The sequence below is a fragment of the Dryas octopetala genome, chromosome 9, assembly GCF_963921425.1.
Source record: "Dryas octopetala chromosome 9, drDryOcto1.1, whole genome shotgun sequence".
NCBI lineage: Eukaryota > Viridiplantae > Streptophyta > Magnoliopsida > Rosales > Rosaceae > Dryas > Dryas octopetala.
The window spans coordinates 8,801,816-8,826,200 of record NC_141374.1 but is presented as its reverse complement, the minus strand read 5'-3'; the positions used below and the strand labels follow the sequence as shown (position 1 = coordinate 8,826,200).

The 24,385-nt window shown below is 36.7% G+C and overlaps 2 protein-coding genes and 2 pseudogenes across 3 annotated transcripts; all 4 read right to left on the bottom strand.

Moving 5' to 3' along the window:
* Positions 1-437: 437 nt before the first annotated feature.
* On the bottom strand, positions 438-13,066 carry LOC147273724 (aspartate carbamoyltransferase, chloroplastic-like). Of its 2 annotated transcripts, XM_086256420.1 has the most exons (8): positions 12,871-13,066; positions 12,575-12,646; positions 12,410-12,527; positions 10,897-11,178; positions 10,676-10,815; positions 9,866-10,039; positions 9,543-9,728; positions 438-2,796 (listed from the first exon to the last, which is right to left on the bottom strand). In XM_086256420.1, exons 4-8 carry the CDS (start codon positions 11,087-11,089, stop codon positions 712-714), a joined length of 2,778 nt encoding a protein of 925 aa, XP_086112546.1. In that variant the 5' UTR covers positions 11,090-11,178; positions 12,410-12,527; positions 12,575-12,646; positions 12,871-13,066; the 3' UTR covers positions 438-711. The 2 variants fall into 2 exon arrangements, with proteins under 2 accessions (XP_086112546.1, XP_086112547.1); XM_086256421.1 differs by lacking the exons at positions 438-2,796; positions 12,871-13,066 and adding an exon at positions 9,017-9,381 and having other exon boundaries at positions 9,492-9,728; positions 10,897-11,464; positions 12,410-12,646.
* LOC147273725 (phospholipase A1-II 1 pseudogene) lies at positions 5,764-8,005 on the bottom strand (annotated as a pseudogene).
* A 1,299-nt stretch (positions 13,067-14,365) lies between the features above and the next one.
* LOC147273723 (phospholipase A1-IIgamma pseudogene) lies at positions 14,366-15,817 on the bottom strand (annotated as a pseudogene).
* A 4,457-nt stretch (positions 15,818-20,274) lies between these two features.
* On the bottom strand, positions 20,275-22,066 carry LOC147273722 (phospholipase A1-IIgamma-like). The gene is made up of 2 exons (XM_086227927.1): positions 21,463-22,066; positions 20,275-20,953 (listed from the first exon to the last, which is right to left on the bottom strand). The coding sequence occupies exons 1-2, from the start codon at positions 22,006-22,008 to the stop codon at positions 20,297-20,299; spliced, it is 1,203 nt and encodes a 400-aa protein (XP_086084053.1). The 5' UTR covers positions 22,009-22,066; the 3' UTR covers positions 20,275-20,296.
* Positions 22,067-24,385: the final 2,319 nt, after the last annotated feature.

Here is a 24,385-nt window from a genome sequence, read left to right as displayed (position 1 = left end):
TTGAGACTAACCCAAAAAGAAATTTATAAAAACCAAAAAAAAAAAAAAATTCTCACTTTCACACTTTGGTGTGTGTGGTTGTAGTGTACCAATCGACTCTGTGAGAGCGAGGAAGAAGACAAAAGGAAAGGAGAGAGAGGGGGAAGCCGAAGACAACAGGAAAGGAGAGAGCTAGGAACGAAGAAGACGGTGGAGATTGGTAAGTGTTGCAAAGAGTGAGTTTCGATCTTAAAATAATTTATGCTGAGGTGGCCTTATAAAGATCATTTGATTAATGTACTGGTTCAGATGCCTTGAAAGGCAGTGAACTGCACGGTAACTAAAGGCAGAGGATCGAACAGCCCTTGTTTAAGAAAAGTTTGCAGCCTCAAAATGATGTATTTTGGACAGACAATTAAACCAACCAAAGATTTTTATCTGGTTATCCAAATATACTTTGAAAGATGAATCCTGGGTATTGCCATCCCTTCTCACAGAGTCACAGGTACTTATTTTGGACTGATATTATTCCCAATTTCTCACACCCTTGCACACATCAAACCACACGACTATCAGAGATTTCTCTGTAAAATACAGATTCACTGGACAGATCAAACCAAGCAGCAATAGATTCCTCACAGCAATCTAAAATCCAAGGAAACTCTGATTCATGTTCATGTCCACTCCTGCACTCCTGCATATCCCAAGTATATGAGAACAACAACACTAGAATCATGCAATATACTTAAACATGTTGAAGTTATTTTTGTCCCTTTCCAAGTAGTCACGGGTTATAAGATCTTCAATGCGCTTCTTAATTAATTTGATGTCAGGCTTGAACATATGTGTCAACTGCTTAATACACTCCATAACTAATTGCTGATGAAGCAGAACTTTCTGACTCTTCATAATCCGCACGATTGCAGCATCAATAGCATATCTCCGATCTTTGTCAACATCTTGGATCACCTCCTTCCTTTGGTCCAAAGGTGGGAGAGGAATCTTAATTTTTCTCTTTCTGTCTGTGAACTTAGAATTGAACTCAAAGTTGTCTTTTGGTGAGATAGTCTTTGTATTAGGATCCTTAATGAGGATCTTGTACTTGGCACATGACAGCGAATGAAGAATTCTAACCAAGTGTTCATGGGTAACGTTCAACTGAGTTAATATTTCTGAATAGCTCAGCCTATCTGCAGTATTGAAGAGCAGCAGGAGAGCAGCCTGAAAGGTTGGCAGAACCAATTCAATCTTTTTTGGCTCAAAGTTGCCAATAATGTTGCAAGTGCCCAATGAGTTAACCCATGTAAGTTTTCTGTGTTCTGTTTTTGTTTCATAGAATCCCTTGAAATCTTCAACACACTTTACCATCTCTGCAGGAAGCTTGAGATCAAATGATTTATAACTTGGCCAGAAACCAGATGTTAGAACAGTGACTGTCAAATCCATCCCAGGATTTACATTTGGGTTACTGCGAATATATTCCTCAAAGCCGGTTTGGTTGTCCTGAGCCAATGTCAAATCTGTGACCATTCCCTCCATCTTTGAGGTGAAGTATCGACCACATTGCTGTTTCATCTTTTTCAACATACTCTTTTCATTGTCCTTGTTGGCACTCCGATCAAACAGTAGCCGGCGAGCAAGTCTTTTCCTATAGAATTCTGCAAAAAGGTCTTTGTCGCGGATATAAGGAAGCAGCTTAACAACCTTCTCAAGAGTTTCTTCTATGGCCTCATCACTCAACTTCTGATGACTCCCTCCCTTTTTGAGGACATTATCACAGAATGTAGCAAGTAATTCAACACTTGAACTCCCACCAAAAGATTTATTAAAAAATGCATCAAAAGCCACTTTCAGAACATTGTGAAAGGCATAGTAGTCTTTAAAGCAACCATTGACATGTGGGATATACTTATCGAGAAGCTCGATTAATTTTTCGACAAGGACCTCTTCTGGCATGCCGGGTCCATTGGAAGCCTTGTTACTTGCAGCAATATCTTCAACCTGTTTGGCCAAGATTGGAACTTGTGCAGTAACATGCTGTTTAAATCGATTAACAAGAGGTTCTAACAACACATGTTCTACTTTCTCCACCAGCTTCTGCTGATCACTGCTTGTAAGCAGGCAATGACAAACTATATCCCTCTCCCTTTTCAAGCATTCTTCTGCCTTCAACATGTAATCTGGATCAGAAATACCCTTTGAAATCCAACTCGATGCTTGACCAGAATAGTATTCAAAACCCCGATCTTCGAGTATGTGTGCTTTCAAGTCTTGATAAACATCCTTTTCTCCAATGTCAACAAATACATGTATGACATTCTTCAGCAGCGCGCTGTCAATTTGCTCACCTTCACGTACTTTATTGAGAAGACCAAGTACCGCAGCTCTGGCTCTAACTTTCACCTGGGGATAAACAAAATCACGGAAGCAGGCAAGTCCAACTTCATTTAGCCCAGGAAGCGACCTCCGAGGCACAAAGAAGCGCTCAAGATAATCAAAGAAGCGTGACAGCCACCTAACCATAACTTTATGAGCTTCCCATCTTTTGACAAAATTCCGCAGCATAAATTCATGATCGTGTTGCTGCTTTGTTAAGAATGGCAACACGATTGATGTGTTGTATTCTACAAATACCTCCTTGTACTTGTCGTAAAGCTGATGGGAATAATGATGAGGAGGGTTTTGAGTACACATGTTGAAGACAGTTGTGTAAAGCAGCATATATTCTTCTGCGTTGAACTTAGGCCCTGGTAGTCCTTCCACAATCCTCTTCACCTTTCTGATCCCCTTCTCTATATGCTCCCATCCTTCATCAAACTGAGTGACTACAAGTAATGAATCAAAACACAAAATCAGAATGTTTTACAATTTATTAAATCATCACTACGTAATTCTATATATGATTTGGAATCTTCTATCAGATATTGTCCCTAGACCCTAGTAGGAGTCTAGGAGATTTGTTGTTTGTTTGTTATGGACAAGCTAAATTTAATTTATGAACATGTAGCCAAAGAGAAAATAATTTCCATGGTAAATAATTCATTTAATCAGGTACGGAGCCCGAAATGTTAAATTTTTCTTTTCCTATCAAGCAGATCGACAAGCACACATAAATTGAGCAAATCAGAATTGAAGGCAGGTCTCTCCACCTCAATTCTATTCAAATTGGCAACCCTTCACATTCAAATATGTAAATCCAATCATTGCAAATAAATTCGTTTAAACATAAATTTTATAAAGAAAGAACACAACTCAACAATTGCAAGAACAACAAAATAGAGATTCACATTCACAAAAATAGAAAGAGTAAGGCTATATCGTCAAAAAAAGAACAGGGAACCTGCTAATGTAACTGATGGAAAAGATAAATCCTTTAGGGCACTTTTGTATTATAGTATAATAACTGAGTAATATACATATTTTATTCAAAAAAATTAGAGAGAGGACACGTGTCTCCCCTAAAATCAACGTGCCTCCATCCATAATAATTTTTTTTTATGTATTAATCAACTGTCGTTTATAAGATTTGAACTCCCTCCTCTTGCAAAAGTAAGATTAATTGGGTATATTCACTATATTAAATGGTCATTGGTGGAAAATAATAAGTTAATAACTAGGTCAAATTACATTTTTGGTCCCTATACTTTCACTAAATTTTCACTTTGGTCCTGTAATTTTATTTTTTACGATTTTGTAAATGTACTTTTTATACGATAGCAATTAAGTTTAAATAGTTTACATCGTTTAATTTGTTGACGAAAAATTCGACGTGGAAGCACGTGCTTCGCACATGAGTAACATTTTGAATATTTTAGTCCACCTAAATGCACGGGCAAACAAGAAAGCGACACAGACGACAAAGAGAACAGCCAAAAAAACCCTAGCCCTTGAAAGATGAAAGTGCGCCGTCAAGGAGAAACCAAGCCATAGACACTATCGCCAACACACCGACATTACTACAACGCAACAAGTTTTTGGCAGTTGAATTTCTAAACCATCACTGCCATTCAAAACATAATTCCTTAATTTCTATACTTCCTATTATTGTATTAAACTTTTCAATCAAAATCATATAACTAATCAATTCCAAAACAAAATTCTATTATTGGTATTGATACTCACAAATTCATATGATTAGCTATCAATTTAATCCATGACAATCTGAATCCACTACCAAGTACCATGTTTATGTAAAATTACTGATATCTTTTAACTAAAATAGCTAAAATGGTTAAACATAAACCCTAATTATAATAGGTCAGACAATTTTTTGCACAACAGAAGCATTCACGGTCGAAGTGTGGTCCGTTTGCACCAGTACGTGGCAAACAAATATGACATTGACTGTGGCTTTGGATGCTATTCTTTATTCAAAGCAGACATATATGACGTATCTACTTTTTCTTAGGAGTTCAAGAAAATCTTTTGACACGTAGACAAATAATCAAAGAGAACATTCTTTGTTTTCGTAGTAGTAAATAATTAACACTAATTCATGGTGATCAGGTAAGAATGTGAAAACAGTAAATATTGATTTAATAAACGCAAGCATGGACATACCTGGACGCATCTCTAACTTTAACCTGATGGGGAGGGAGACTTGGTCAAGATGACAATTCCACGCTCTCAATAACTATTTATATATATTACATGTAGACCTTGGTTCATTCATAAATCCTAATTCATAAGGGATTTTCTCTCACCGGCCAAAAAAGAAAGGAAATAAAGGGTTTTTACCAAATCCTTTCCTAACTTGGCCACAATTTGTAAGAAAAATAAAAAATAAAAACTTGGCCCACAATTAACATAAAGTCCTATAATTCTATAGTGTTACACACAATAATTTCTCCAAAATTTAAGAGTAATGATATACTTTATCGTTAAAAAGTTGTATAAATATTTCATTTTGGTTATAATTTCATAGGCTGAATATTTTTCCTGATTTATAATATTTCTTTCTTTTTATTAATCAATTGTAGTTAGTGAGATTTGAATTCAGTTCTCTCCTCTTAACAATCTTTCATCTACTATACCAAAAAGTTATTGAATTTTTTAATAATATGTAGGCCTTTTTAGGACTCGTATGGTTACTTATTAGTTATTTACTACTATTTTGGGCCTGAAGACTCCAATAATTTTCTTCATTTTTTTTTTATTAACATGACTATATATTTTCAATGGAAAACTTTAGCAAAAAGATTGATACTATATCTCTTGTCGTAGTTGAGGATGACACATTCATTTTCTTCTAATTAAAGACTTCATTTTCACGTTAATTTTAATCAAAGATTTTCTGTCATGTCCGTCACATTTTTTCGTTTAAAATACATTACGTAATATGCATGTGACCAAATTTTAGGGACAAAACTATATTACCATCTAAAAAATGGTTATAAAACTAACAAAAAAAATTATATAATATATAATAATTAAAAAACAAAAGTGGAAGGAAGGATCTAAACCCTCCCCACCACCGAACCTCACCCCCTCAGCCACCGCAGGCAACTCCCCTCCACCGGCGACTCCCCCCTCTGCATTGCCCCATCTATCTTTCTCTCTTTGTCTTCCTCTCTTATCCAAAATCACAGCTTGGAAACAAGAACTTTGAAACCCACAAATTGATATCTATGGCTGCCCACTCGCCCACAACCATGCCCTTCGAACGACCACCCACCCACCCACATCCACATCTACAACCACCTCTTCCCCTCACTTTGGATCCACAACCACAACCACACCCACACCTCTACAGTTAGCATTGAGAGTGAAGATTTTTATCCAAAATCACATCCAATCGGGTTTTAGCTCATCTTTTGCTTGAGAGTGGGTGGGAAGGGTGGATCTGCATATGTGTAGGTATGAGTCTAGATGGGTGAAGGAGTGGGCGCCGGCATGGTCGACCTCGACACATTCAGCGATGGCGGCGCCGCCTTCGATCTCTTCGATGGTGACTTCCCTTCCCCCATCAGACCCAGCACCCATCCAATTAATAACGATACGATATTCATCCTTGAGACCATCGAACATCTTGTTTACAAGTGCAATGTCGCGATCCACTCCCAATTCGAAATCATTTTGAAGCCCTTGCGTTCCTGCTATTCCATGCAAGTAAACCTCCAAATTGTGAAAATCACTAGGATTCTTCAAGTAGGGAGATTTGAGAGAGTCAAATGTCAACTCGTTCCCAACATGAACATAATCAAATATTGGGGGTAAAGGTATTGGTAAATTAGGGACGCTATCATTTACATTTGTAACACGCAGGAAGTGAAGATTTTGGAGGCTCGAGAAGGCAGTGCTGAAGCTTGGGTTTCCAAGACGAGGGCTAGCAAGCACAATGGCTGAGACAAGACATGACTTACTGTATCCGTTATAAACAATGTCTGTTGCATTTAGAATTCCTATTGCAGCTCCCATGCTATGGCCAGTGATAGTAATGCTCATCTCCTCACCCTCTTATGCTTCCACCAGTTCTTTAACCGCAGCTAGAACCTGGTAAATTAAATAGAATGATGTTAACGTACTTCATATATACGTATATTTTTGAGGGAAGTTCTCGGATGGAAAAATATCGAATTGCGCGTTTAGTGGTTTATAAGGTGTTGGGTCTTCATCCATTATTGCATGTCAATTAGTTTTGGGTTGAATGCTCGAATTTTCGTTATGGTATTAGAGCGCGCAAGTTATACACGTGTCATGTCAAGCAGCTAACGTGCTCTCACATCACCCCAGTGTGAATTGGCCACGTGTTAGACTTGAGTGTAACTACACATATATGGACGTATTGAGAGAAAGATTCAACATTAGAAAAATATGACATTTCTTAGTGGTTTATAAGGTGTGGTTTATCACTATTGCATGTTCATACTTATTTGATCAATTTTTCTTTTGATGAAAAACATTTGATGAATTAATTGATCTTAGAAAGAAGAAAACAAGTACCTGGGCTCTGCAGCTAGCAGTTTGATTGTGGGGGGAGTCAGAATCAACACTAGTATAATAGGCATGCCAACCAGAGTGCAGCTTGGGGTCATTGACATTGTCCTGGCCAAAAAATCAGAAGCTGAGACCAAACCGACGTCTAAGTCAATACCATATTCTTCTGTCAACTTGGTTCTTCTCCATGAAATCAGAATGTCCCTCCTCCCCAACACTTGCTTTCCTTCATCTGTTGTCACCGCAACATAACCGAGCCAGATTGATTTCCCGGGCAATCTTTCGATTGCTGCGCGCACTGGCGGATCCAAGGTGGGGTCAATGGGGTCAATTGACCCCATGAACCCATAAATCTCCCTCTAGATGAAAATTTTTGACCCCATGGTTCATGGCTTCTCCTTGAAGTTCCAGGGGCAAGATATGGTGAAAGGTGTTTGTGAAAATGTTTGAAAGAGGCAAGGAGAAGAAGAAGAGAGTGGATCACGTATTTAGGAGGTGTGATTTTTTTTCTTATTTTTTTTAACTTAGAGACTTATCAAAACGACGTCGTTTTGACAATTTTATTTAAAAAACAAAAATTGAAAGACTTAACATTCAGACAACCCCTTTTTGTCTTTCACATTGAGAATGAATAGGGCCCTAAACCCAAACTCAATTTGACTCTAGTCTCACCCAAACTCAATTTAACTTTCACACATATGGTGAAGCTTATCGTCACAAAAGGTGTCGTTGCTGTTGACTCTCACACACTCGACTTGAATCTTGACCCCATAAACAATGATTCCTAGATCCGCCACTGGCTGCGCGCATATAAATACTTCTTCACCGAGTACTCGTACGGGTTACCTTTCTCCAAACCCACCGCGGAGAACAAATTCCTCTTGGCATATCGAGAAAGTCCGAGGTTGTCTGATTTTGTCTCGTCAATGAAGGCGTCGCCAATAGCGGCGGCCCTTTCACCGTAGTGAATGATGTAGCGGCGGAGATCAATGTCGAGAGGGTCCAAGAGACCCTCCCACTCGTTCTCGCCGCTCAAAACCCTCCACCTTGTTGCTATGCTCCCCATTGAAAGGATTGATTTAATTGATGTGCAAATATGCTTGATGGCTTGATGCTTTTGCCACCATCCAAGCTCTTGTATATATTAATTTATAGGTGATTAGTAATTTTATATTGCTAAACTATTATAATTTTTTTGTTAATTAATTTTATTATTGGTACTTAATTATCTTTCTTTTATCTTCTTGGTTATTAATTCATAACGTACTACAACGTGAAATTAATGTATGCATTTTAATAAATTAATTCACGTATGATTGAACATCTCAATTAAAGCATGTGTTTAGTTTAATTAATTAGCCCTTTAATTGCTGGCTTCAGCAGAATAGTGCCAAATTAAGAGCTCAAAATATGAAGAAGAATTCAAGATGATCCATCTTATCTATTCGGTAAATTTTGTTTTACACAAGTCGATCAGCTGCGTAGCTCCAATCCAAGAGTTAACAAACATATTACATATATTTATTAAGCCGGCCATTACGTGATTCACATATTTATTATAAGATAATTAATTATCATACATATGATTTTATTAAGGTTCATCCTAATCACCACTGAAAGCAGATATGCATTTGGTTAATGGAATATCCAGTTCAATCAAATTACGCAACAATAATAATGTCCCGTGATACTCTTTTGGTTCTTTTACAGGATGATTGGGCCTCCACGTTTAATATGTGCTGAGGCCCAGATTGATTGAAGTATAGCTTTTCTTTCTATTGGGCTTCAGCCCAATTATACCGAAAATAATAATAATAATAATACAATAATGTAAGGCTTACCAAATTTGTTTACAAAATCTGTTAACCAAATTATGTCTGTGCACATTCATTTATCTTGTAAGAAATAAATAACATCTAGAATGAACTCAAATTTGAATAAATAAAATACTAATACATTTGTTGAACAAAATTTGATAAATAAATTTAGTAATGGTAGCAGTGCTTATAATAATATCATAAGGAACTCTCTCTTTCCCTCCCCCACCTCAATGAATATTCAATAAAGACCTAAGGGAAGCCTAAAATGAATATTCAAAAAATTAGACAAAAGAAACTGAACTTCATTAATAAGCCGCTTGTCATTGAACTCAACAACTTTTTGCTGTTTTTTTGACCAAAACTTGTTCCAAGTAATAACAAAGGAAATGAAGCAATTGTCAAAACTTGAAGATTAAAGAAAGGAGACGATTTGGCACTCCAAAAAATGACTTCTTGCACTCCTCTACACTCACACACATGAGGAGTGCATGAGGTAGATTTTTGACTGCCAAAAGCATCTCCCTAAAACATGCTTCCCTCACCAACCTATAAGTAGGAGTTTCAGGAGGGCCATCCTAATATATAATCCGTTCTTTGCTTGCCTGAAATAGGCAGCTCTCGGATCCCCATCAACATCGACAGTAATCTGCATGTCATTTAGAGAATAAAGAAATTAAAAAATAAAACATTTGGTTTTTTTTTTTTGGGTATGAAAAACATTAAGGGCTCAAAATCATTTAGAAATCACATGCATACTTCATCAAGTCTAGGCAGAGGGTGCATGACCACAGCATGGTTCTGCATCACCTCTAACACACGACGATCCACAATGTACTTTCCTCGAGCTTCTTCATAGAGGTCAATTCTCTCTCCAAATCGTTCACGCTGAATGCGAGTTTGGTAGACAACATCACACTTAGAAGCAACTTCCATTAAGTCAGCACTTTCTTCCCATTCAACTTTCATTGACGTCAAGTAATCCTTTATATCATCCTGGAAAAGGAAATATCAAAAAGATGAGACTCCAATCTCCTAGATTTCTCATAATTTTCTAGACTTCCCTCAATTACCATAATTTGATGAAAGCAGCAAAACTAAAAAACTGATCTGAAACCCTTTCTGAAATTTACCTTCATTTTTACCACATCAGGAGAGACAAAGTAGATCTTCACATTTTTATACCTCGCAAGCAGGTATGCAAGTGAGCGCACTGTCCTTCCGTTAGCAAGATCTCCAACAAGCGCAACTTTAATGCCATCCAGTTTTCCTATCTCTCTTTCAATAGTATAGACATCCAAAAGAGCCTGTGAAAACAAGCAAAGCTTTTAACTGAACAGGTTATAGGATGTATTACAACCAAGTAAAAGATACTGAAAATAACAGGATCTGTGGTAGCAGTATGCCTTATATATGTGATCTGATTATTATGCTAATAGTACTAGCCGCATCTGTAATTAATTGGCATGGTAATCAGCACTAACTAGCACAATGAATTATCCCTCTTATATGGGGATTCCTTTCATAACCACCCCTTTTTTTTCATGCCAGAATTATCCCTCTCATACACTACCAATCTTTATTTTATTAGGATAAGTTCACCTCTTAACACGATTTGAAAAAAACTGAACAGCCAACTCCCATACTTGCAGTTTCATTAACTAATCATTGATGTTTTTGATTTTTTAAATTTTTATATTAACAGTATTCATTTGTGAAAATGAAAACAAACTCACAAGCTCTCTAGAATGGGATTATGCTAATGGAACAGACATCTAGGACTACTCAATTATATAAGAAGGATTGCTAACTTTGGTTCTTTACATTCATTTTTGCACAATCTTTGATGTTTCTTTCCCGTACAATGGGATTTTTACATACCATCAAACAACAGACTTCATTCTTCACCAGTTAATTTGCAATGTGGAAAATTTTCGGCATACCTGAGTTGGATGCTGTCCAGGACCATCTCCTGCATTTATCACAGGAATGCCAGCAGTTGCTGCAGCTCTTTTGGCTGCACCACTCTCAAAGTGCCGCATCACAATAATATCCGAGTAACCCTCAACAGTTCTTATAGTATCTGGAACTCAAGCCCCCAAATCACTACCAAATTGTAGTAAACCAGTCTCTAGAGACCTGATAAGCAAATGAAAGGACATACCTTCAAGTGTTTCTCCTTTAGCTGCGGACGAGAACTCCCTTGCATTTTCAGTTGTCAAAACTTCCCCGCCTAACCGTCTCATTGCAGACTCAAAGGAAAGCCTAGTTCTAGTGGAGGGTTCATAAAAAAGAGTTGCCATAAGATAGCCTTTAAGAATTTGGCTACCTGGTGAATTCTTTTCAATCTTCTCCATGTCACGCGCAACTTCAAATGTAGCACTGAGAACATCTCTATCAAATTGTTGAGCTTCAATCACATCATCAAGTTCAAACTTCTTCCCTACTGAAAAGGAAAGTGAATTTTCAATTCCCAATGCCCGGAACAAAATCCCATTCTTTTGCGAGAATTTCTCGGTTTGTTTGCATTTTGATGATTTCTCATTGGGTAACATCCTTGAATGTGTTAGATACTTCAAGTTGGGGTGACCCAATTGTTTAGAACATATCTTTGTTTCGTGAAATGGCATGACGCCTTGGAATGAACACGAAAATAGTGATGATAAAGCAGCCATTTCAATATGTAAAATTGGCTTGATGGGTCAAATTGTCTATCAAGAAATCTGAAGTCTCTGTACATATAAAGAACAAGATAAAACTGGAAAATCAATCAATTGCATGATAAAAAAAAAAGTCAAATTAAAAATAAAAAAATATATACATTCTTTCATGGTTTCATAAGCAGAACAAAAATCCAAATGTACAGAATTCTAAACATAATACTTCTATTGAACGACAAAGAATCAAGTATTGCATACAACTCATCAATCAATTAAAATCTTAATTGACACTAATTAAATCCTAAGTTAGAAAATAAAATAAGAAACTAGAAAAAGAGAAAAAGGTATACCTGGGTCAGTGGGTAAAGAAGAGACGCAGAACGGCACAAGTGAAGTGAGAGTGGGAGGGAGAGGGTTGCGTACGGGTCTCTGGACCCTTGGGTTGGGGAACAGGGCCTGGAGAATTGGGCGATGTTTAGGGGCTGGGTTGGGCTGTGGGGTTCTAGATTTAGATACATTGCTAGGATTTTTCGTTTTTGGGAAATTCTAAAAGGGCTCTCTTTCTTGCTCTCTCTACACTCTATCTCTACACTCTAAGTAGGGGTGGGCACAGGATGGGGGGGACGGGACTGACCTCATCCCGTTCCCATCTCATGATTTGAGTTCGGGATCGGTACGGAATGGGATGGAGGTTTTGGGATTATGGTACCATCTCGTCCCGTACCAAAGTGGTTCGGCACGGGTTCGGTACCATCCCGATCCCAAACAAAAAAATAATAAAAATTCATTATTCAATTTTTATTCAAGATTATAACAACCCATAACACATTTCGGCTAACAGAACAAATAAATTATAACAAATCTAAGTATCTAACATTCTAACCCAGAATACTCAATCAACAAATCAAAAAATTCAGAAACCAAATAACAAATCTAACCCAGAATGCTCAATCAACAAATCTAAAAATCCAGAAACCAGTAGAAACCAAATGCTCAATTACAAACTCAATCACTTACCATAACCTGTCGAGAGAGGCTGGTGCAGACGTGCAGACTGTGCAGTGGTGCGATGCGAGGGGGAGAAAAGCTGGTGCGACGGCGACAGAAGCTGGTGCCTGGTGCGATGGCCAGAGAAGCTGGTGCGACGGCGACGTGCAGTGGTGCGATGCGAGGGGGAGAGAGGCTGGTGCGACGGCGACAGAAGCTGGTGCGATGGCCAGAGAAGTTGGTGCGACCGCGACGGCGAGAGACGGCGACGACGAGAGACGGCGACGACGAGAGACGGCGACGGCGAGAGACGGCGACGGCGAGAGACGGCGACGGCGAGAGACGGCGACGGCGAGAGACGGCGACGGCGAGAGACGGCGACGGCGAGAGACGGCGACGGCGAGAGACGGCGACGGCGAGAGACGGCGACGGCGAGAGACGGCGACGGCGAGAGACGGCGACGGCGAGAGACGGCGACGGCGAGAGACGGCAACGACTTCTGGGGTCTGCGACGGCGACGACGATAGACGGCGAGAGACAGCAACGACTGGCCGCTGGGAGAGGGTTGGGATGCGAGGGAGAGTGGCCACTGGGAGAGTGGTCAGTTGGGAGAGTGGCCGCTGGGAGAGTGGTCGGCGGTCGCTGGGAGGGAGTCTGAAGTCTGAACTCTGAATCAGTTCGATTGAAATTCAGAATTGGGAAATTGGGATTACTGAATAGGGGTGGGCATTACTGATTTTCAGTCTGATTTAGTGGATTAGGCATTTAGGATTTTAGGCCATTTGGGCCTCACGGGTGTGGGTTGGGTTTTGGGTAAAAGTTAAAAAATGAAATGGGCTTGGTGATATTTGGGCCCATTAAATTAAATAAATTAATTTTTAATTAAATTTTAATTAATCGGTACGGGACGGGACCATTCCGGTATTGAACCTTCATGACCGATTCTATCCCGTTTAAGATCGGTACAGTATGGGATTGAAAAAAAAAAAAAACGAAATGAGACCAAACGATATGGAATGGCATGGAACGGGATGATTTCAGTATTTTCGGTGTTAATGCCCACCCCTAACTCTAAGTATGAGGTTAGCAAAGCAAAAAAAGAGGGTCATTTTAGAGTTTCCCTTCCTTTTTTTCTTTCTTTGGGAGAGGATGGGCAATAGTTCACCTTTCGTAGCACAAATAGGTCCGATTAATAAACCAGTTGGGTTAGTAACCATTTGTAGGCATGCACTACTTCAATGGGGCATGTCATATGAAATATCATTTCAAAACGAGATGGGTCTTGTCTCAATGTGAAATGATGTCCATAAGGCATGCTTTATAAAAGACTATTTTGAGTAGCCGCCTCGATGGGTAACCGGCTGTCTTCAAAATCTTTAATGAAACTTTATGGGAGGAAGTATTGGCATTTTCAAAAAGTTATAATGTATTCCTTTTTTTTTTCTTTAAATCTTATTTATCAATTTAATTTCCAAATTACCCTTATTTGTTTTTATAGCCTTTTTAAATTTTTTAAACTTATTTTATGAATTTAAAGCAAACGTCGAGTCCTCAACCCAAGAACCCAATCCCGAAGCTTCAATCCCAAACTCTAAATAGCGGAAATTCGAGTTCCAAACATTAAACCCTAAACCATAAACCCCAAATCCCAAATCATGTTTCTAAAATGAATATATAAAAAAGCAATTAAGGGTACGTACTTTTGGCAATTAATTGATGAAGAGATTAACAAAATAAAAAATAAGATATGAGCGCATGCATGCATGATGACTTTAATTTGAGTATTACACCAAAACCAAAAACAAAAAAAACAACAACGTCCCCAACTTTTTGAATGTGAATATGTAAGGAGGCCCATTTTAATAGACTCCCATGACATAAAAAGTCTAAAAAGTGTACGTAGTAGTCCACACCAGTAGTTAGGTTTATTTATTATCATTCTCAAGTATCAGCTATGAATGTTACTCCATAATTTGGGATCATCAATCATGCATCTTCATCTTCATGATCATCCATCAGAACCCAGGTGCCATCATCTATTTGAACCATAGACTTATTCTTCTCTATCCACCACTCAGCAACTACATTATATTCATCCTTCAAACCATCCACCTTTTTGTTTATCAATGCAAGATCACGAATCACCACCAATCGAAAATCACCATTTTGCCCTTGTGTTCCCGCAACTCCATGCAAGTAAACCTCCAACTCATGCAAGGAGCTGGTTGCATCCTTCAGGAATGGCGATTTTGCAGTGTCGATTCTCAACTCTTTCCCAACATGAACATAAAATTCCGAGGGCGGTAAAGACGGAACGATGTCGTAGTCATTTGTGATACGCAGGACATGAAGATTTTTGAGACTGTAGAATACATTGCGGAAGCCTTGGTCTCCAAGACGAGGGCTGGCAAAAACAATGGCTGTGACAAGACAGGCTTTGTCTGGATGGAATGTAGGCTTATTGTATCCATTGTAAGCAATGTCTGTCGCATTCAGAATTGCAAATGCAGCACCCATGCTGTGCCCAGTCACAGTTATGCTGATTTCCTCGTCCTTGTATTGATCCACTAGATCTCTCACTGCAGCTAGAACCTGAAAATTAATTATAGGAGTATATAAACTAGCTAGCTTGTTAGGTTTGTTGGAGCCAAGTATATAGCTCTAACATACTTGTATAAATTTAGGGCTTTGCACGAAGATTCCGAAAAACACTGAATGTAATTTATATTTTTCGAATACGTTACTTAAATTAATAGTTTAACAATATAACATGCAATATATACGAGAAAAAACACTAGCCAACTAAGTATATATAATTGAATGAATCGATTATTTGTAAGTATTAAATATATATACTATATAGCTATGTGATTAAATAATTTCATAAATATATACCTGGGCTCTACAGCTAGTTTTATTGTATGGAGACTCAGGATCAACATTAGTGTAATAGGCAAGCCAACCATGGTGCACCAAAGCCTGCTCATTCTCCTCTCCCAGAATATCAGAAGCTGAGACAAAATCGAACAGCATGTCAATACCTGCCTCTTCGTTTGTCACCGTTCCTCTCCACGAAATCAAAATGTCTCTCCTTCCCAACATTTGCTTCCCCTCATCTGTTGCCACCGCAACATAAGCCAACCAGTGTGATTTTCCCGGTGCCAATTCTGTCGCTGCATATACATACTTCTTCACCATGTACTTGTACGGATTAGAAGTCTCCAAACCCACCTCAGAGAACAAATGTCTCCTCGCATACCGGGAGAGTCCGCAGTTCTTTGATTTTTCCTCCGAGATATAGGCGTCGCTGATGGCGGCGGCCCTTTCGCCGTAGTGAATGATGTAGTGGCGGAGATCGAGGTCGAGAGGGTCCAAGAGACCCTTCCACTCCTTCTCGCCGCTGAGGAGCCTCCACCTTGGTGCTATGCTGCTACCCATCACTGAATTAATTAATATCACCTTTTTTGAGTTTTTCTCTTGCTTAACCAACTTGAAAGGAGGAGTATTGGTGTTTTTGATTAGCCAAGTTGAAAGGATTGATAAACTTAATTGGTTTACCAATTTGAAAGGATTGACATTCTTAGATGCATGCTTCTGTCATGACTTGCACCATCCAAGTTCTCTTGCATTTATAGGTCATTATGGTAAATCATTCACGTTTCTGTTTGCTTGTTGCTTATATATTTTCATTCTGAAATAATTTTTCTGAACCCACATTTTCGAATTGGTATGATGAGAGCACTTTTAAAACAAACATTTGAAATCCGAACATGCACTAAGAGATTAATTAGTGTTCCAAGGCTCAAATATTGAGCATTCAAATAATCAAACACTGGATGTCTGGATTCCCCAACGTCCTTTTTAGAAGTTTTGCCTTGGCATGGAAATATTGTCTAAATTTTTTTAGGGATTCATATAAATCCCTATTTAGTCATTAAAATACTAGATTTAATTTATTTTGCCCCTTTAGATCAATAATATATAGAAATAAATTTGGAATCACTAATTTTAGACATTTATTACTTCTAATTTTGAATTTGAATGTTTTTGTTGCCAAAAATGTCATGACACATTAATCCAATCCAAAAGATCTTTATAACCACCAAACTATCATGAACAAGTTACACACACAATATACATATATATACTCTACCTAGTAATAGTAGTGGAAAAATGAACATAGTAAGTCTTCACTTTGAGTAAAAAAAAAAAAAAATCTAATATAAAGGTAACAAAGCCCATTAACACAGATTGAAACATATTCTTAAGGTATATAATTAAACATGCATGCATGTAGCAAACTCCAACCTATGTATGAGACATATTCATCTTCTACATTAACCTATATATGGCAAATATTATGTGATGATAGCTAGGTAGAACGCGCCCCAAATCACTAATTATAAAAAAAAAAAACACAAGAATAGATCGAATACGAGCATTGTGCATTAAGGTAGGTGGATTTACCGTATACTAAACAAAGCACTTTGAACTTTTGGGAAACCCTAGGTAGGGTGTGGGGCCACCGATGACGAGAGAGGCCGGCGATGAAGTATTTGGATTTTTTGTTTCTTTTTTCTCTGAAAGTTTTCAACATAAAAAAAGAATTTTAAGGAATTTGGGAGGTGAATTCAGCATATAGGATAGATGCATGTAGAACCACTCAAACAATTTGCACAATTGGCCATGGCCCACCACTAGGTGCTGGCTTTCTTGGGCAGTGTTGGACAGACCTTGGTGTTAGATCGACTGTTAGTGCTAGCACCGTTGGTTTGGTGGTAGTCATATATGGCCACACCTAGGGCTGCCCTTTGGTTTGGTTTTTACCGAATCGACCGACTATCGACCGAATTTTTTTGGTTTGGTATACCGATTTTTATAATTCAAAAATTGAAAATCTGAAACCGAAAATATCTGAAAAAAGTTGGTTGGTTCTGGTAAAAACCAAAAAAAGTTGGTAAACCGACCGATTACCGAAAATTATTACTAAAAGAAACCGAATCGATTATTACCGAAAAAACCAAAATTTATACCAAAAAAATTGAAACAATTACTGAAATTTAGTTATATATGCTTATATAATACTATTATGTTAGTGGCCGGTACAATAAATATTAAACTACTAATATATATCTTAAACAACTATAAAAAAATATAATTGTATAATGTTATTATATTAATATTATCAAAAGTGTGAGTTAAGATATAGAGTCATTCTCTAATAAAGTAAATGTTATTATTTTTAGGAAAATAAAAATCTCATCTTTAGGTAAGTAATGCGTATATATATATATGTATGTATATATATATACACTCATATTTATCGGTATATGTACATACTAAATTAATAGGATATGTACTAATACATATTATTAAACTAATTATACTAGTATATATTATTACTAGGGTAAAATACTAGTACTATACTAAACTACCAATACTACTCGTGTAAATATATATTCATCAAACATTATATTTTATGCATCATATATATTTGATTAAATTTTAATTTATATTGATATATAATAATTAGTATTATTATAATTAAACTGAAAAATGAACCGAAGATATACTGAAGTAAACCGAAAATGAACCGAAGATATACCGAAGTAAATCGAAAATGAACCGAAAATATCCGATACCAAAATTACCGAAATTGAACCGAAAACTGAAATTTACCAAAAAGTACCGAACCGAAACCAAAAAATACCGAAATCGAAATATCGAATTTTTTGGTTTTGATTTGGTAAGCCCCAATACCGATCTGAACCGACCGATGGGCAGCCTAGCCACACCGCTGGAGCGCAGAAAAAATAAAAGCAAATTATCGATCTACTCCGGCTATCTAGGAATTATATATATTTAACTTTACCCCACCTCTATTCCTATTTATCTAACCACATTTTAATAATATTAATTAATGTCACATTTGTTTCTCTAATCATGATTACTTCAAGTACTGAGAGTTCTGCCAACTGTAGTGAACTTGCTCTCAACAATTAATTAAGTTTTGTTTTGCCTATTTTTATCTGCTTAATTTGCATGGAAATCTAGCTCTGATTCTCAGTAAATTAAGAGAGAGAAGTAGAGGTCGAACTAGGACTTTATTGAAAATGAAAGACGACTTACTACAAATCTTATTAATCGGACTCCGCACAACATATATGCAGGAGCTGAGGAACCAACAAGACAACTAATAGAGGCTCCCATCGAAGACCTCTATATCCCAACAAACATACAAAGCTAGGGACATCACATAGAAAGGCCAAACACACTGCCTTTTACTTATTTTTTAATACGTAGTAATTACTTTTCCTGCATTGCAGTCCATTGTGATTAATTATCATCATTCGTATTCTGGCTCAGGATATCATCCATGCATCAACTCCCAGGACCCATCCTCCTATTGAACCATAGACTTGTTCTTCTCCATCCATAAGTTAGCATGCAACCTTCTTATACTCATCTTTCACACCATCTAACAACCCTTTGTTTAATTGTTTATCATCAACGCCAGGTCGTGTTTCATTTTTAGGTTAAAATTACCATTGTGCCCTTGTGTCCCTGCAACTCCGTGCAAGTAAACCTCCAACTGGTGCAGGGTGTCTTGTCTCCTTATATATACTAGGCTCTTGGCACGCACCACACGCATTTGAATTGACATTTTTAATTATTTTTCTTTTAATTTTTTTATAACTTTCCACATAACTTTCCACCACTTTCTCCACGTTTTAAGGTGGTGGGGTGTTTTTTTTTTAAATTTTATTTTAATAATTGTATTTTACAACTATATTCTCATTTATTATATTGTTTTTATATAAATATTTGTTGAATGAAGGATAATTTAGTCAATCTCATTTTTGATGAAACTTGTAACACCAAACTCCTCTTTTGACTTTATATATAATATTAAAGATGATAATTACTGGTGAAATTTTTAAGCTGCCTCTAATTGCACTATGCACACCCACTTTGAAGCAAAACCACAAAGTGACTTTAATATTTGCAGAGAAATATAATGCTAGTTGTCTTCTCTTTCGTGTCTTTTCTTTGTGCATTTTTTTTTTTCTCTTGTCCATTCTGCAAAGTAGTCCAATGGTTACAACCGTTCATTTTCTAGATCAGAATTTAAAGATGATCTCTGCAAAAAATTAACCAAATCATTAGTCGTTTAATTAATAAATTGCATGATATCAAATAAATAGACGGTTTTAGTATCAGTTAAATTGACCGTACCTATTATATTATTTAATAACAGTTAGATACCTAAATAATTTTCGATTTAGTTAACTATTTGTAGAGATAACTTTTACAATATGATCTAAAAAATAAACAATTCCAACCTTGAAATCATACTATGAAATGAAAGAAGAAAGAAGGCACAAAGAAAATATAGCTACAATTTCTCATATTTGCATAACCGAATTTCACAAGGGAGGGAACGAAATAAAAATCTCTAGTTACTGGTCAACTCTCATTGGCCTAGCTAAGTAGAAATGAAAATGATAGAAATTGAGATATATTGAAAACAAAAAGACAAGACAAAAAACCTCTGGACCACGAAGCAATGTAAAAAAGAAGAAAATATATCTTATTTTAAGTTTCTTCTTTAGAGTATGCATGCTATGATCTGTTATTTATTTATTTTGCTAGCTAGCTATATAGTTGGATTTAACAGGTACGTAAGATAAAACTTTGCTGAAAATGAAAGCCTTTATTAATCAAAGTAGGCAAGGAACATACAATACAAAGCTAGCTGTTAGAAACTAGTAGGTAGTGATCATAAAGGCCATGCAAACCACATTATTAATAATAGAGAAGCCACGGAAACCATATAGGCCAACTTTATTATTTATTTATAGTAGGTAGCTAGTAATCATTCCCTAGTCCCCCATTACCATATTATTCATTCAAAGACTAGGCCAGTTCATCATCATCGTCTTTCTCATGATCCATCAACACCCAGTGACCATCGTCCCCTTGAACCATAGACTTGTTCTTCTCCGTCCACCAATTCGCAACGACACGATACTCATCCTTCACACCATCCAACGCTTTGTTCACGAGTGCAATATCACGATTCACTTCCATTACGATATCACCATTTTGAGCAGGCTCTCGGGGTCCCGCAACTCCATGCAAGTAAACCTCCAAATTGTGGAAGAAACCCCATTTTAAGGAGGTCTCGAAATCCGAAGGATCTTTCAAGTAGGGCGATTCCAGAGTATCGATTTTCAACTCTTTCCCAACATGAACGTACTCCAATATTATTGGGATGGGTTTGGGTGTATTAGGTACGGGATCTCCCTCATTTGTGACACGCAAGACATAAAGATTTTGAAGGCTAGAGAATAAAGTGCCGAAGCCTGTGTCTCCAAGTCGAGGGCTAGCAAGCACAATGGCTGTGACCATACATGCCTTGTCTGCTTCGTTTGTAGGCTTATTGTGTCCATTATAAACAATGTCGGTAGCATTCAGAGTTGCAATTGCAGCACCCATACTGTGACCACTCACAGTTAAGCTCATCTCCTCGTTCTGGTATTTGTCCACTAATTCTCTAACTGCAGCTAGAACCTACAAAATTAAATAGAATAATGTTAATTAGCTTGATATATGTACGTACGTACATTATTGAATTGTTAGATTGAACTTTGAAAAATTAAATAAAAAATTAGAGCAAATAATCAGTTTAGTCCTTGTAGTTTGGTCATTATTTCACCTGGATTCTATATATAATTTTAGTTTTTTCAATCAAGTCCATGTAGCTTACTTTTTGTTACAATCAATTTCAAAATTAAAATTTTAACCAAATTTTAGACTATAAACCCTTGTTTTTGTCAATGCAACGGTTTAAATTTTTGACTATTTTGTCGACACACTTATTAAGACTATATACTAATAGGGTACGTTGTCTCCACATGTACGTAAATACTATCTAAAATTTGGAAGGAATTTTAATTTTGAACATATATAATTGTAATAAAAAGTAAAGTTCAGAGAGTGGATTAATCCATATGAACAAGAGACAAACTACAGGACATTGTTATTTACCCTAAAAAGAAATTTAAAAAAAAAAAGTATACCTGAGCTCTGCAACTAGCAGTTTTATTGTAGGGGGAGTGAGGGTCAACACCAGTATAATAGGCATGCCAACCAGAGTGCACCTTGGGCTTATTGACATTGTCCTGGCCAAAAATATCAGAAGCTGAGACCAAACTGAAGTCTGAGACGTCAATCTCAGTCTCTACATCATCCAACATAGTTCCTCTCCATGAAATCAGAATGTCTCTCCTCCCCAGCACTTGCTTTCCCTCATCTGTTGTCACCGCAACAAAACCCAGAAAGATTGATTTCCCGGGTAATTTTTTTGTTGCTGCATATAAATACTTGTTCACCACGTACTTGTACGGGTTACCAATTTCCAAACCCACCTTAGAGAACAAATGTTTCTTTGCATATCGGGGAAGTCCACGGTTGCTTGATTTTTTCTCATAGATGAAGGCGTCGCCAATACCTCTTTCACCGTAGTGAATGATGTAGCGGCGGAGATCAATGTTGAGAGGGTCCAAGAGACCCTCCCACTCGTTCTCGCCGCTCAAAACCCTCCACCTTGTTGCTATGCTACCCATGAGTGAATCTCACTTTTTTTCGGTCGGAGTTAGTGAGTATCAATTTAATTGCAGAAAATTTGATCGATGTGCAATTGTGCATGTTTGTGCCACCATCCAAGCCCTCGTATTTATATATAGGTGACAAAAAGTATTGCATGTTTAAGTAAGCAGTAGTACTTATCCTTCTTCACTCCTAGCTACAACGTGAAATTGCATTTTCACGATTTCATTATTTTATGACAAGCATTTAATAAGTCAAGTTAATTGACTATGTGACCCTATGCAGCTTCAGTAGGTAGGAAGGTGATAAAGAAGAAAAGAACATAAGACAAGTTAGGGAAATGCCGTCCATATATTGTCTTCAATCTTTCTTCTCTACCGACTTTCTTCTTTATTATATATTTTTATTCTACAGTATATTTTCATGATCTGAACTATTCATTTTTTAAATCGTTCTTTGAAGATCATCTTTGCAAATAATTAACTAAATCGAAAATCGTTTGGTTATTTAATCGTTATCAAATAAATTGTCACCAAAACTGTTTGTTTATTAGTTTGATCATAGTTACATATATATATAATCAAACGCTTTTTGATTTTATTGATTTTCTACTGAGATGATATTCATAGAATATATGAGCTAAAAAATGAAGGGTTTTTATCATGAATTTATACTGCGAAATAAAAATAATAATAAAAAATGTCGATGGAAAAAGTAAATTAGAGAAAGTGGATGACACTTCTCAACAAGTTAAACAAAAATAATATTTCACAAGCTTATACAACCGAGCCTCACGTAAGAATTTAACTTAACATCAAGAAAAAAACTTACTTATAATAGAGATAGAGGCTGACTTGATATCTTAAGAAATAGTTTCTTTTTTGAAATTAGAGAAATTTTTATGTAATGAAATATAAAAGTATAAATGTTATCATATTATTGAATTATAATACTAAATCAATCATGTTCCTATTGGAAGGAGGTTTCTCTCTCTAGCTAACATCAAATAATAAAAGTCACGTGGGTGAATGACTTGTATGTCTTTTTCACCACATGTTCTTAACATATTATGCGCATTACAATGCATCTAGATGTAGGTTGCTAATTTACTTTTGCCACCGACATGCATGAATAAATTATAGTCTGACTTTTACCCGTAAATCTTAGGCATAAATTCAATTTAGATACATAACTATATATGTCATTTCAACGGAGTCCACGAACTTTAAAATATTTTAAATATACACCCGATTTATTATCTAAATTGAAAAATAGACTTCTGTCCATCGATTTGTTGAGAGATCATTTAAATGTCAACTTGGCTTTTGCTGACGAGGATTAATCGGCGACGTGGCGCCAACTCAGCATACATTTCCCGCCAAATGAGCGACACATGTCCACCTGACACGGGCCTATATACACACCCATCACCTCTTTCCCGCTCGTCGAATGCTCTCCTGACCATTTAGTCTCCCAAAAACATTACGTTTTCCCCCAAATTCGAATATAAATCCCTCACCTGTGTTCGACGAGTAAGAAAGAGATGATGAGTTTGTGGGCCCGTGTCAGGGGTTAAGTGGACAGGTGTCACCGTGTGGCTCATTTGACGATAAAGGTTTGCTGAGATGGCGCCACGTCGCCAAGTAATCTCGGTCAGCAAAAGCCAAGCTGACATTTAACTGATCTCTCAGCGAATCAATGAACGGAAGTCCATTTTTCAATTTAGATAGTAGATCGGGTGTATATTTGAAATATTTTAAAGTTCGTTGATCCCGTTGAAATGTCATATATAGTTATGTGTCTAAATTGAATTTATGCCTAAATCTTAATAGATATACGTGTACGTTATACATATCAAGTAATCGGAGTTCTGGCCAAAAAAAATAATAATAAGAGTTCATTACTCTCTCCAATATATAACTTGTTCCGATGTAAGAATTGAATATATTTTGAGTGTAGATGTGTGGTGTGGCAAAGTTTGTAAACTTATCACCCATAAATTTGGTTTAAACTTAAAAACTAAATTTGAACAAGAAAAGCTTTTATATCACATATGTATACACTTATGCATCTATATCTTTAATTATTTACTAAAATCACGTGATGATAGAGATAGAGACATTAAGTGTAATGCTCGTTATATGAAAATTTTACTCCAATTCGAACAAATTTAAATAAATATTAATTCACTAAAATCAGCATCGCATAAATCTCAAATTAGCTTTTAAGATATATTGTTTTTCCTTTTATATTCATTAGCGTAACATTTCACAAGTAATACATAATAAAAGTCATTTAATGGGATATAAAGCTTTTGAACGGTTACACTTGACAGAAAATTTATACAATTACTTAAAACATGACCGGATCGTTTATTTTTCAAGGACATGGAAT

What these genes read in the sequence shown, in the direction of transcription:
- LOC147273724 (XM_086256420.1), bottom strand. Translation starts at nt 11,089, where the DNA reads ATGGAGAAGATTGAAAAGAATTCACCAGGTAGCCAAATTCTTAAAGGC. An exon ending in CTGGACAGCATCCAACTCAG is followed by an intron (nt 10,040 to 10,675) that starts GTATGCCGAAAA and finishes TTGTTTTCACAG; the next exon opens with GCTCTTTTGGATGTCTATAC. An exon ending in TGGATCGTCGTGTGTTAGAG is followed by an intron (nt 2,797 to 9,542) that starts GTGATGCAGAAC and finishes GTAGTCACTCAG; the next exon opens with TTTGATGAAGGATGGGAGCA.
- LOC147273722 (XM_086227927.1), bottom strand. Translation starts at nt 22,008, where the DNA reads ATGGGTAGCATAGCAACAAGGTGGAGGGTTTTGAGCGGCGAGAACGAG. An exon ending in CTGCTAGTTGCAGAGCTCAG is followed by an intron (nt 20,954 to 21,462) that starts GTATACTTTTTT and finishes TTAATTTTGTAG; the next exon opens with GTTCTAGCTGCAGTTAGAGA.